This window comes from Myzus persicae, unplaced genomic scaffold (assembly GCF_001856785.1).
Source record: "Myzus persicae strain clone G006 unplaced genomic scaffold, MPER_G0061.0, whole genome shotgun sequence".
Lineage (NCBI taxonomy): Eukaryota > Metazoa > Arthropoda > Insecta > Hemiptera > Aphididae > Myzus > Myzus persicae.
In genome coordinates this window covers 65,046-79,327 of record NW_019102521.1, presented here as the reverse complement: position 1 = coordinate 79,327, position 14,282 = coordinate 65,046, and the positions used below count along the sequence as shown (strand labels likewise).

Below are 14,282 nucleotides of genomic sequence, written 5' to 3'. Positions count from 1 at the left end.
GACATGTTATTAATATTTCATAAATCGACGCGCGACTTGCCGTCGAGCAGTGACGATTGACGAGTGACGAATGACGATAGCCGATAGGTATCGGTTTTCGACCAGCCGGGACTAGGCTGTTGTTGGATTAAGATAATAATATTATAAATGTATGGTCACGTTCACGGAAATACGGATTACGGAATTATAGATTGTTTGTTTTAATTCCATTTCGACCCATAATAATGATAATTTATACCTGTATTATTGTTAAATTATTGTATACCTGTGCTACACACTAATCGCATAAAAATGCTAAATTAATGGCCGAACAGGAATGCCCGAATGCGTTCTACACGATCGGAAATCGGAATTCGGACTTACGGAATGATCGGAACTCGGAAGAAACGAAAATTTTCTTTTCAACGGATAAGTATTCTGTAATATACCTCGGAAGAAATACAACATATATATTATGTAACCGGTTACCGTCCTCGCGTAGTGGCGTAGGTAGCCCGGTCGGGCGCCGCGGCCGTAGCCGTCCTACGGATCAGTGGTGCCACCTGACGGCCGCGGCGCCTTCGTCAAAAACCAAAAGTCATCGAGACTGGGGCCGATAAGGGTATCGGCGTCGTTATCATTTCGGCGATCCCCGAATCCGACGATAACAACAAGTTACGAGGACGGACCGCCCGTCGCTCGCCCGTCGCCCAACTTCCAGAGTCCCGGACCAGACGCGGGACGCCATGAACCGCGTACTGCATCGGCCGGCTCGTCGACTTCTCGGCGCGTGACTCATGCGTCGTCGCCGCGGTATGAGTCACGGACAGACGGCGGAAAAAATGTCGATTCGTCCGATTTTTCGCAACTCCAACGGAGACCTAGATAATTTGTCGCCAAAAACTGTAAACAATCGTACTAAACATAATATCATGGACGACGTGCAGCATATGGTTGGACGTGGTTTTTCGTTAAGTCTGTACGTTGTGCCGGACACGAATAATACGATCAAGACGACATATCTTCTATGAAGAATAATATAGTTGTTACCTTTAAACGCTCAAAATGTTACAGCTTCATCAAAACGGTTCGGTAAATAATGGTTACACTGTGAGTACCTATATTTCAGTATTTGAAAACATGATGTAGGAATGTGTATCAAGTATTAAGTTTTTGTCCACGAGTCAACGTAATGTCCAATTATCTGGTACAAATAATATCCAGCCAGATACAAGTCATAAATTGGACGTTTTCTCTCCGAATCCATTTGTAGTTTAACAGAAAATTTCTCCCAATGTATTCTTCCCAACGATAATAATTGTTTAGACCTGGTGAAATGACCTACGTTTGTAAAATTGAGTTTGTAAGAATATTGTTTGGTCCGTTTTCGTGCATTTTCATGTAGACAAAACAAATGTTGATCAATCTTCACACTTAAAAAAAATGTGTCTAGGCTTATTGTAGAATTGGCATTCATATCCTATTGATTCTAATGATAACGTATACTATGAATATGCTAAATGGTTTTGCTTAAATTTATAGTAGGTATTTTTATTTTTAGAACTGTATTGCTAGAGCCATGTATGATAATATTGCTGAAGCTCCTGATGAATTAGCATTTAGAAAAGATGACATATTAACAGTATTAGAACAAAATACAGCTGGTCTTGAAGGATGGTGGTTATGTTCATTAAGAGGCCGTCAAGTATATTTCTATACAATTGACCATGTTAGTATGTTGTATATCTCATTTTCTTTTTTCATCTAGGGGATATGTCCTGGAAATCGCCTTAGACTAATACCAGGTGTGTATGAAGTGACGGAACCTCAAACTATATCATCAACTTGTATCCAAGATCAAAATCATTTCAATCACGAAAGCAAGCATCAAAGCTGGCACTCAAACCTAAATACTGTAATTAATATATTTGACATTTTTTTTTACCTATTTATTTTTGTTCTTATTTATTTTTATTTTGTTTTATGTAATTGTAAACAGGTGACGTCACAAAAGAAACTGGGTGACCTCCTTACATATGATACTCCTCAAAAAACTGTTGATACTAATGGCTATAATATTCCACCTACCAATCATGGTAAGTAAATTGATTATATTAAATTTTATCCATAACTTTATAAATAACAGTATTTGCAACATACAATCTACAAAATTATCTCAACATTTTTTTGATTAGCATTAGATCGGCTAACAAATGATTTTACAAAACGACCACTCAGTATTGGAAGCAGCAGTGGCTGCTGTAGTGATAGCTATGATCCTCTCCCAAACCAACATCCCCTTGTTTCAAAAGAAAGCTATGATGTACCAAGACCGCTGAATAGACAAGTCACTCCAAGTAGTTCAATCAGCTCATTATCAACTGGTGGTATTTGTAGTAGCACAAGCGGAAGTGAATCTAATCGGTCCAGTAGTATTGGACTGGATTATGATGTTCCTAGAAATCGAACATTAGCTTCTTTGCCATCCGAATTTCAGAATTTAACTATAAGTAGTCAGGTATAAACATATCAGAAATAAATATTGTATTTGTTTTAAAAAAAAATTCATATGAAAATAGGATTATGATGTTCCATCAAATAGTTTACAACCTAAAGAATTATCTATGGACTTGAACAGTGCTTTGGAATGCTTAGACAAATTAACATCAGAAGTCTCTTCTAATACTACTCAGCTTTTAAATTATGCTGGACCAAATTGGAGGAGTCAAAAAAATTTGGAAGCTAATCTACTTGATATCAAAATTGTATCTTTGCGGCTAAAAAATAGTTTACATAAATTTATTGCATTTTCAGAAGGATGTCTAGGAAATGCAGTTAATGCTCGTGATAAAGGTATATTTACCGGTATTCCGTCAATTTATCGTAAGCAATTGACCGCAAACATAGCTACATAGGTTATTTTCAGGGTAATTTTAAGGCAGGGTCTTGATCGATAACGATCCAGTCTTAGCTAACATTATACTCAGACCCTATTTTATCAGTCCGTATTTTTCTCTAATAGTTGTATAGACTATTATTACATACCTACCTTGATAATTAATTATTATTTTTTTATATTCAATTAAATGTACATACATTATATATTTAATTAATTTTATAACATTTTTAGTCTAAGGCGAAAAAATAAATTTTTTACCATACTAGTAACCAGAGTTGAGCCAAATTTATTCAAATTAAACATATATTCAAATTAATAATTATTACTGAAAATGTTATTTTCTGATTAATTGTCGTGCGGTAAATTGACGTGTATCCATAATTACCATCAAAAATAATTATAGTAATTATACAAATATCATTTTTTAGGGATCTCAACTAAACTTCATCCATTAGTATTTGATTTAATGAAAACTGATAAAATGATAAGTTTTTCCACCAATACTTTGGATTGCCTTGATTGGAAACCACACATATTATACAGAGATTCAAACAATGAATGTGAATACTCTGAAGACGCCTTGGATAAGCTAATTTCATGTGCCAAATTATTGACTGATGACATACGTCAGATCACATCATTTATTAAGGTAATATTAATATTTTTATTATAGTATATTATGCATATTGCATATTATTCTCTAATACACCAATTTTGCACTTGCAATCTAAATATAATTTACCTTCCATGTCACAATCAATACATTAGATACTTAAGTTATAAGTTTTTATTGACTATTGAAGTAAATTATTGTATAGTTTCAAAAGATATTATATAGTTGTATGTTAAATCAATTTATATTTTATTTATTATATTGAACTATAGACAATCAGTTTTACTTAGCGGAATATTTATTATTTTTCTTTATTGTATGTTGTTTGTTCAATATTGTCAATAAAAACAATAAAATGATACCTTTTTTTATTACCTATTTAATTTATTTTTGTAGGGTAATTCAACGTTATTGTTTAAAAAAAATTTAATTTGTGCTGAAGATGAAGAAGATGATGATTATGAATACATAGGTGATGAAAGTGGCAAAAATAGAAATACAACTAGTGCTTCCATTAAAAATGACAGTCCTCCTGGACTTTCTACTAATGATAAAAAAGTAAAATATTTAAATATCTTTATTTTTATGTTAATATGATACATATATTGTGTTTTACTGAGCATGCTCACTCTCTTTTTATTATTCGAAATCTTTAAATTTCTTGTACCACCTATTTAATAATTCCTGAGAAGATACAAACTTTTATTTTTCAAACACAACCAACCCCTTTTTTGCTCCTGTAAATTGTTTAACAGATAATTTCTCTAAAAATGTTGAAGCATCAATATTAAAATTCATACAAACCTTTTTTGAGTTGTTAGGAACCTTCGTGTACTAAAGATAATAGGTCTATACAAACAAGTTTGAAAGTTATGAGTGTCTATTAAAGGGGAATCGTAAATTAATACTCAACAGTATTGAGTAAAAAATTACATACGCTAATTACTACATAGTAAAAAAAGGTGTGTATGTAGATTTCTACATGGTATTAAAAAATACTATTATATTTAATTTAAATGCATTTTATAATTCAATATTTTATAAAATATTATACCTCAAAAATATCATAATACATAATTAATTTCAGTATATTTGAATGTAATATTTCATAATTGTTACAAAAAAATATTCTATATTTCATAATATATTAAACTATGACACATAATTGTACATATATAATAATATATTTTTCTGCCGTGGAGGAACATAAGCACCTTTTTTTTACAATGTAGGAACTTACTTTTGTATTTTTTTCTATTGTGTAGGAACTAACATACTATGTATTTTTTTTACCTGCTATGTCTAGTGTAGAAACTTAAATTTGCCCATGGTAAGATGGAAATTTTAATAAATATTATTCAACAGTTATAATAAAATTTGTATAAATATTCTTAATTCTTAAGTATATAAATACTAGATCTATGCCAAATCTTAAGTCTCGGAGGCTGTGGCGCAACTACTAATATTGGTAGTCCCTTAAAAAAATTGGTATTTATAAGTCTTTAATTATTCTTTTTTTGTATTTATTTGATAAAAGTGATGGTGGATTTAAAAATTAAACATTTCAAATAAGTTTATACCTCATGGCTCATGTGTTCCATTAAATTGAATAATAAGTTGATATTAAACTGAGTCCAACAGTTAAAAATAAAAGTATATTAGATTTTTTTAAATACTTATTTTCTTCATTAAATAATTTATTCCTTTATATGGTTAGAAAATCTAGGTTATCAACCTGAGGCCTCTAAAACAAACTCAGCTTTAAGGCTTTGGAGCATTTCACACCCTGCATTCCCTCTAAATCTGGCACTGGATGTTTAATATTACATCCATTTTATATTTATTGAAGTTTTGCGATTATTAAGAACTATTATCTTTAGTAAATACATTTTAATAACTGAGAAACTATTTAAACCATTGGCAGTAAAACATAGGGGTTCTCATTTGAAAAAAAAAACAGAGATATGTATCATTACAGAACACTCTTAAAGTAGTACAAAAAATCGCAATAATTGTATGATATGGTTTTAAAGTAAATTTAACAATATATTACTAAAATCAGAATTTGAACAAATTAATTATTAAATGAAAAAATGACGGATGAGCATGTGTGGTAATCACTCTGTATACCTCTCTGTATCACTCTGTAAACCTAACATCTCTTAGCTTTTAAAATATTTAAAAATTAAATTTTGTTTCAGATATTTAATTTCTACAGTCACCAAATTGGCAGTCAATCTGATTTGTTAACTAGTCACATTAACACGTTTTTACAAATAGTTGAAGAGAACCGCCCACCACCAGTATTTGTTATGAAAGTCAAGTACATAATATTAATTGCACATCAATTGGTTGTTGTTGGTGATACAATATGTCGAAACGTACAAGAGTCAACTGTGAAGAATCATGTGGAACAGTGTTCAAAAGCTTTATCTGTAGGTATTTCAACAGTAGTTCAAAAATCTAAAATAGCCACACAGTTATTTCCTAGTGTTACTGCTGTACAAGAAATGGTAGACAGCGTTGTAGAAATCTCGCATATTGTGAATGATTTGAAAATATCTGTTTTAAAAGTTAAATGAACCTTATGTTTTGTCCGTATTCTGTTTGATATGTAGCTCTTAGTGCTTTTTGCTGAAATGTATAGCAAATGGTCTATTATTGTACTTCATTTTAATAAAGTCAGTAAAAATGAAAACAATATAAGTGTAGGTAACAATTAGGCGACTATTTATATGATGAAATAAATTTTATATTAACTTTATAATCTATACATTAAGTAATTTATTTTTAAAGTTATTCTTCCTAATTAGTAAACAATTTACCAAACAAAAAATAATGACAATTATTAGCAGTGAAAGTTACATTATTAGCAGCTTATAAACTTCTAACTATTCAACAATATTAATATCTTAGAAAAAATGGAATGCAGTAACAATATAAACTCAATATACTTTACATTTTAGATACATTATGTTAACTATTTATCATTTGTCTATCACTCCTAGCAACAATTTTGGTGGGAGGGACACTGAACTTTGTCTATTAATTTTTTTTTTTTAAACCAATTAATGAACATTGGAGACATTTTTTCTCGTTATATCTAGTTTTCTATTGATGTGAATATTATTACAACTACCATGGTAACAGTAATGAATATTATAAGCAGCAATCGGAACTTGATGTGCTAAAAATCAATGAAATATGTGCATACATATATACATTTAAAAAAAGCTCATATATGCATTATTATATGCAATTATTTTTTTTTGTCAAAGGGGAGTTAATCTTGGAAAAAGCACAAATATTTTATAATTTTTTTTTCTGAGCTTTCAGTTAAGAACTATTATAGCTTAACAATTATTTTTATAACAAAAAAAGGTTACAGAGTAGTTGTATTTATTTTTTGTTTATAGATCTTGAAGCATTATTCACTAAGTCAGAAATTAAAAAAAAGAAATGTATCAAATACAGCTAATATCACGTTGTCATACTTATTTCAAATTAAAATTAATAATAAAAATCTTTTATTATTGAATACATTTTATGTAAGACTTTACCGATCATAAAAAATATTTACAATCAATGATATTCGGTATACATATAGTGAATTTTGGTTTCGGATCTTAAGAATGAAGACTTATTTTCTGTTTTGGCTTTATACTTATGTAAGAAAAATTTGAAATCAGGAAACTGATTTTGGATGGTCTGCTATGCATTCTCTCGCCGAAAAAAGTACAGTTAGCATTACAAAATTAAATTTGAAAAAAAAGTTCTAGCTACCCTAAAACAATAATTATGTTAAAATTTTTAAACCTATTGTTATTCAGTCACTATAGTTGTGAGAATGTAGATGTTAATCATTTAACCTTGAAATGGTACCATATAAAATTAATTTGCTTACATTACAACTAACTTCTAAAGATCTGTTAGCATATTGTAAAGTATTATTAAGGTTATGGAAATCTAAAGGCAGACATTCTGAACATTGAAACACCTAAATGATAATTTGACAATAATTAATTCATATTACAAAACTATTTGACAAATAATATACTATTTATTTTTATATTATTTGTGTCTATAAGTTTTATATTATGTTTAAAATTTTAAATGTTAGCATGAAAAAAGTTTTAAATGTCAATAAATGAAATTTATTTGGCCATTCAAAACATTCTGCTCAAATAATTTTATTGTTGAATATAAATATTCATTGAAAGTTTAGTCTTTAGTAGTGAAGTGTTCATAGCCCACTGATCCGCTAACTACAAAGAATAATCCAAAAATAAACTATTCAAAATTTTGTATTTTGTTCATTATTTAATTTTTATTTATTGAGATTTCTTTTAAAGTACAATTTACATAATATTATATTTCTACATTCAGTATTAAAAATAACTACCTACAATGCATTTTTTTAAGTATGGGAAAAATATAGTACACTCAATTTAAACATCTATTTGTACTTTTTATTCAACAGCATACCGTTACAATCATTTAAAATTTTACTTATTTACTAACATCTTAATTGCATTTTTTGAACTCATTAGGATTTTTATTTTTTAAATGTATACCTTTTCCCTTTAAATAATTTCTTATACTTAAACAAATGAAATAAGGTAGCTGTGGATTTGATTTTTTTTAAATCAGCTTTATTTGTAAATCTAGTCTATATATAATTTATTTTAACCATGGTATATTTATTATTTTTATAAACATTTATATATTCTGTGATTTTGATTTGTTCCTACGTGTTTTTTGTGCATAAATATTCATACATGTTGTACAAAATTTGATAAAAAATTGTATTTTTTAGTTAACCTCAAATTTTTTTTAGATTAAAATTATTGTGTTTATTGTGTTTCCATCAAACCTCTAATATTGAAATACGGTTTAAAAAAACCGCCGATATTTGTAACATAATTTACAATTGCTACTTTGCTTATAGTCGAATAATTTTGTAATACATTTATATTTATCCAAGTTTGACTTAATATTATTCATTTAAAAATTGACATATTTTATCGATAAATGGCAAATCAGTAGTGTGTTTTGATATATTTATAATTACCTAATATACTAATTAATATAGCGTACAACTTATATAATGTTCTTATGAACAATAGAGTATTTATTTATCATAACAAGGTTGTGCAATATTTTATAATAATTTTTAATTTAAATATTAGATTTATCGTGTTTATTGATAACTATATTTATTTAGATTAATATGATATGTTATTACGATTTAAGAACTACATCTTTTTACACTAGATAGTTTATAATATGAAAAGTAGGATATTTTCATTGGATCTTAAGAAGCTAATAGTGTTAAATATAATAGGTAATTAATAACTAATTAAACAATGTGAGTAACTTATTAACATGTTCATATTTTTTTTACTTTTATAATAAATCTAAAATTGTATTACTATTTACTTTTATTATGAGCATTTTTTTTAAAAAAATTTTTGTATTGTAGAAATTGACTGCTATGGTGAGGATATGAAATAATTTAACATTCCATAAAACAAGCAATATTTTTTACCAATTTTAGAAGTAAATATAATTATTTATTTTAAATATGGTATATATGGAAAATACATAAATTAAATTATTGTGTACCAAGAAATTTTTGTTTTTTTTTTTATTTCTTCTATTATTCATTAAACAAAGTTACCCGAATATTAAACCTTTTACTAATGGTAAAATCAAATAAATGTCTTCAAGTTAAATTTTAACTACTAAGAATTCTCTTAATCTGCGTATTTAGATTAAACTTGAACTTTTATCACTAATTTTGAATTTAATACAAATCCAAATATATTTTATAAAGGCCAATGAGCAATTACTTCCTAACAAAAAGCGATAAATTTAAATGTTTTCTACTTTTCTGGTTCCTATTAGTTGCAGCAAGTGATACAATAATTCATGCAGTTTTGATAAATGTGTCGGCCCTGCAAGTAAAAGGCCTCGAATGCAGTTTTCCTCGGGGGCCTTTTATTTTTTTCATTAACTATGCCTAGGGTAGTGGGTAAATGTATATCTGATGTCTCCTCCTACTCCTACCCACCACCAGTAGAAATGTTAACGAGATATATTTTGTAAGCCAACTTTATAATGGTATATGTTAGAATTCAAATTTGAATAAATGCATTTGCAATAAATAAAAACTAAAATATAATTGAAATCTTGTCAGTTTTTTTATCTCTTTTTGTGGGAGGTGAAAATGCCCCCACTGGGGACATTGCTTATAAATTAACAACAATAAAAGCTCAGAGCCACGGCTGCAATCACAGCCCTGGCCAGGCCGGCACTGATATTGATCTGGGAAATGTGTTATTATTTTTAGATTTTATTACTATCGCACTGATCTAAAGATAGTTTTATCATTAAGTTAAAAGAAAAAACTACATTGAAATTGTACATTACATGTTATTTAATCTAATAAATGTTTAAGTAGCCTATTAATTAAAAATATTTGAGGGCCGAATATAGGTATCTATAATCGTGGCGGCCAAAAAGACAATATTATACTTAATCAAATGAAAACAATGAAATGTGAATTTTCTTTAAAATATATAATTGTTTTCTACCAATGATGTAACTACTCTAAAGTACATATTAATATATTATTGTTGAGTATATACTTTTCAATCTTAACTACAACTTTTGATTTGAATCAATTCATTACCTTTGAGTTTATTGTGTAATAGCAGGAGATATTAGGTAACTAGTATTGCATAATGTTCAATCAACAGTATTTAAAAAAGTGTATTATCAAGACTACAAAGAATAACATACATTGTATAATTTATTACAAACATGATATATTACTATTGTCTAGTAACATATTATCTATTAATACAGTGCTATAGATACTTTAATTGAATTAACCGTACTCGCATACTTAGAGAATTTTACTAATTTGGTTTTATTTAATCATAAAATAATAAGTAGGGTTTATTATTTTGCAATGAATAGGAATATGTGAAGAAACCACTCATTTCAATTGTGCAATAATTATAAGAAACGATATAAATAGTTTTATTTTTTATTTGATGACATTATAGTTTCAGTACATTTCATATTATATTTAAGCATCATACGTCATGTATATTTTACACGATCACCAATTAATATATTTATATATTGTGAGTTAAATTTAAAGAAAAATATCCAAACATATTGATATTAAAATTGTTATTTTAATATTATAAGAAAATATACAAATCATTAAGAATCAATTTCAATTTTTTTCATAGCATTGGACAGACAGTCACTACTTGGTATCTCATCATCAGCACACATCAATGTGAAGTGCGATAAGTCTTTTTTCATTGCATATGCATCTTCACCATCAGCATAATATTTTGGTTCAATCTCAGAAATAGTAAATTTCAATGTATTAGTATATAAATTCAATGCAGCTCTGTTGCTTTTTCGCACATGCAATGATACATATTTTGCCTGAAAACATTCAACCATCGCTCTCGCTGCTTGATCCATCAATTTTTGTGCAAGTCCCAATCGTCTATGCGACCGTTTGACAGCAAGTGATGTTATATGCCCATGAGGATTATCTTCACAATCTTCTTCCATTTTTGCCAAAACATAACCCACAATGTTTCCTTTTTCATCCTCTCCCACATAACTTAATTGTGGCCATGACAAACCATGGTAGAAGTAGTACTTCATTTGATAATTTTCAGGAAGACAGAGCAGATTGCAGTGCTGCATATTCATTAAGTCATCTGGTTTAGCACAGCGAATATTCATATTTTGGCAGTTTAGTTACTTAAAGAGTCTTTTGAGTTTTATTAGGACTATTAACTTCAGGTGTCTGCTGAGAAAGAAGTTCCCGTACTAGTTTAAATTTTGACAAGTATAACTTCCAAACCAAGCACCACCCTATAAAAGTAAAAACAAATATAGTTACTTACACAATTAATAAAATAGATGGGTAGCTAATTCGATTTTTTTTCTGTAACTTTATTTTCAAGTAAGATGTGACTGTATTGTTACAGTTTTAAATTGCTCATATTATTTTACTTTCAAATTAAAATTAAAAAAAAAACAAATAGTATTTGTATCTTTAGGTTTTATAATAGATCCAATCACTCTTAAATTAGTAGAAAGAAAAACAAATGGGAATGCTAAACACAAATTTGTCCTATTTTACATTTGTAAGACAAATTTTGAGCAGATGGAAAATATAATATTAGTTTTAGTTAGTGTGTTATTATGATTAACTTAATATTCATATTTAATAATTCGAAAAAAAAAATATAAGTATATTCTCTACATAAAAATAAAAATAGTCACTTTTCTATCAAAATAAATTTAGTAAAACTATACTTATAGGTTCATTATTATATAATTTATTTTTATTAGACTTTATTACATAGGTCAAATCATAACAAAATGGTATTTTTAAAGATTTATTTTGTCATTGTTTTTTCAATGTTAATATTTGTACTGTACTATTAATTCTGTATTATATATTTTTTTGATTTCTTTGAAACATATTACTCAAAAACATTAACCCGATAATGAAATAAATAAAATTCAACTACTACTATTAAAGATAAAAAATTTAAAAGCTTGAGGTATTTTTTTTTTAACTATCATACAATATTGATTAATCCGATTCTAACGCCATTGAGAATAATGTCATTGCCTAAACAAAGCAGTCATGTGTTTGTAGTTGAAATGCGTAAAACAAAAGATATAGACGGTTCTTACCTATGAGTATAAAAAAAATTACGACGATGAAAGATGCGGCTACTGAAGCTAAAACAAACAACCACTCCATAACATAATTCTATAAACTTAAATAATTTATTTGTCGTCCAGCAATGAAGATGGAACACTACTTGGCCAAAAATTATTAATTATTATAAACACAACTACACGCAACTCAAATACACCATTTCGTATCAAGTTCACATGCTCTTATCAAAGACAAACAGTCTGATCACTGTGGTCTAGTCTGATATATAAACAGTGCATCCACCACAGATATATTTAATAATAATATATCTATTGCATACCCAGAAGTGTCTATTGTCTAAACTTTTGAACCTCGGTGTAGAGAAAAAATAAGTATATAGTACCTACTACCTACACCGAAGTCTCGTAGTCGTGTACCTAATTTAAACATGACGTACGACGTACCCATACTGATTTAGCAACCTATCGATTTTTAAAAATTTTTTTTTTAATGTGTGCTTTTGCATGCTTTGTAAGAATGTAAAAAAAAATTGTCTGACATCTTCGTTTTGAAGTTATCGGCAAAAAAACTTCAAAAAATACTGTTTTTCCGTAACACGTATTTTTTTACCAACAATACGCAGAATTGAATATGTTCAATTTGTTTTTTCACATTGTGTGGTTTTCAACGCTCAATACATTAGTAAAATCAAAAATGACCTACCTATATCCTATTTATTTTTAAAGTTTTTGCACTTATACCTTGAAAAATAACATTCTTTTAAAAATAGCGGAAAATCTATTTTAATTTTAAAATAATGCAGATAAATAGGTCGGTAATGAAAGTATACACGAAATTAAAAAGTCATTTTAAAGTTACCAAATTAAAATCATTTATGTGGAAAACAAACTCATAAGTCATAGTTAATTTACAATAAAGATGAATTAAGCTTATTATTATTTACTTTGTCCGATAACGAACCAAGTAATCGTCATACTTTCTCATTACGATCAGTGACTTAGTTGGTGAAACTGAAACATGTATTGTTTTTATTCAGCCTTTAAATGGTATTAAGTGAAAATGACAATAATCATTGAAATTTATGAAGTGTTTGAACATCAAATGAATGGTCCTCTGTCCATGCCATTTTATTGTCCTGAGGCCTTATTGCAAAAAATAATGTAATTAAATGTAAAAAAGGCCACTTTTTAGTATTGTGTCCGAGTACAGCACATGTGACGGTTTTGTTTGGCGTTGTAAACAGTCATATTATATACTAATAACCAAAAAAAAGGTAAGTGTGATTTTTACCAGTCCATTCGAAAGTACACTTTTTTTTTAAAATCTCATTTGTCGATTTATCAAATTGTGAAATTTTCATACTTGTGGACCGAAAAAGTGTCTCTCGAATTTATTCGTCATCAAATTAATATTGCTAGGCAATCATTTGTTGATTGGACGTCCTTCAACCGAGAAGTTGTATTTGACGAGATGATATTACTACACCAAAAAATCGGTAAGTAGAACAGTAGATTAGTAGATACTCGATTTAGTTTAAAACAGACCTCGGGGCGTAACGAGTGCCGATACACGCGTAATCACCGAGCAAGAAAAATAATTTTTGAAACAATTAATTATAAGTGCATTAGTTTTAAATATACTTTGTAACTTCTGTTATAAATTATTAAAGTGTCGCAATTGGGTGGCTTCTTTATTCACGCGTCGCATGCCAAATAAATTAATGTATATGGTATATCCATTATCCGCATACATGCTTATTGTAAATTTAAATTACAGATTGTATGTTTTTGAATAAAGTTAACAAAAAAATATATTCTTTGTATTTAGGTGGTCGAGAGACTATTGTTGAAATATATGAGTCTAAATTTGAGAGGTGAAGATATCAGAGGGGACACAATTTGAAAAAAAAAATTGAAAATATTCAATTCTGCGTGTTTTTGGTAAAAAAAATCCGTGTTGCGAAAAAATAGTACTTTTTGAAGTTTTTTGTCGATAACTTCAAAACTAAGTTTGTCCGACCTTTTTTTTTGCATTCTTATAAAGCATGCAAAAATACA

At 28.3% G+C, this 14,282-nt stretch overlaps 2 protein-coding genes across 4 annotated transcripts; one reads left to right on the top strand and one right to left on the bottom strand.

Moving 5' to 3' along the window:
• The first annotated feature begins 630 nt into the window (after nucleotides 1–630).
• Nucleotides 631–9,033, top strand: LOC111032414 (breast cancer anti-estrogen resistance protein 1). 3 transcript variants are annotated; one of them, XM_022312724.1, is made up of 10 exons: nucleotides 631–1,089; nucleotides 1,541–1,684; nucleotides 1,748–1,894; nucleotides 1,979–2,075; nucleotides 2,175–2,497; nucleotides 2,559–2,832; nucleotides 3,307–3,527; nucleotides 3,888–4,049; nucleotides 5,693–5,926; nucleotides 6,908–8,033. In XM_022312724.1, exons 1-10 carry the CDS (start codon nucleotides 1,045–1,047, stop codon nucleotides 7,058–7,060), a joined length of 1,800 nt encoding a protein of 599 aa, XP_022168416.1. In that variant the 5' UTR covers nucleotides 631–1,044; the 3' UTR covers nucleotides 7,061–8,033. The 3 variants fall into 3 exon arrangements, with proteins under 3 accessions (XP_022168416.1, XP_022168418.1, XP_022168417.1); XM_022312726.1 differs by lacking the exon at nucleotides 6,908–8,033 and adding an exon at nucleotides 8,974–9,033 and having other exon boundaries at nucleotides 632–1,089; XM_022312725.1 differs by lacking the exon at nucleotides 6,908–8,033 and having other exon boundaries at nucleotides 632–1,089; nucleotides 5,693–6,405.
• Nucleotides 9,034–10,679: 1,646 nt separating this feature from the next.
• On the bottom strand, nucleotides 10,680–12,442 carry LOC111032428 (N-alpha-acetyltransferase 11). Its single transcript, XM_022312756.1, has 2 exons — nucleotides 12,237–12,442; nucleotides 10,680–11,402 (listed from the first exon to the last, which is right to left on the bottom strand). Exon 2 carries the CDS (start codon nucleotides 11,268–11,270, stop codon nucleotides 10,728–10,730), a length of 543 nt encoding a protein of 180 aa, XP_022168448.1. The 5' UTR covers nucleotides 11,271–11,402; nucleotides 12,237–12,442; the 3' UTR covers nucleotides 10,680–10,727.
• Nucleotides 12,443–14,282: the final 1,840 nt, after the last annotated feature.

Coding starts and splice junctions, on each gene's coding strand:
- LOC111032428 (XM_022312756.1), bottom strand. CDS start 11,270: ATGAATATTCGCTGTGCTAAACCAGATGACTTAATGAATATGCAGCAC.
- LOC111032414 (XM_022312724.1), top strand. CDS start 1,045: ATGTTACAGCTTCATCAAAACGGTTCGGTAAATAATGGTTACACT. Junction 1,685..1,747: donor GTTCATTAAGAGGCCGTCAA/GTATATTTCTAT, acceptor TTTTTCATCTAG/GGGATATGTCCTGGAAATCG. Junction 4,050..5,692: donor TTTCTACTAATGATAAAAAA/GTAAAATATTTA, acceptor ATTTTGTTTCAG/ATATTTAATTTCTACAGTCA.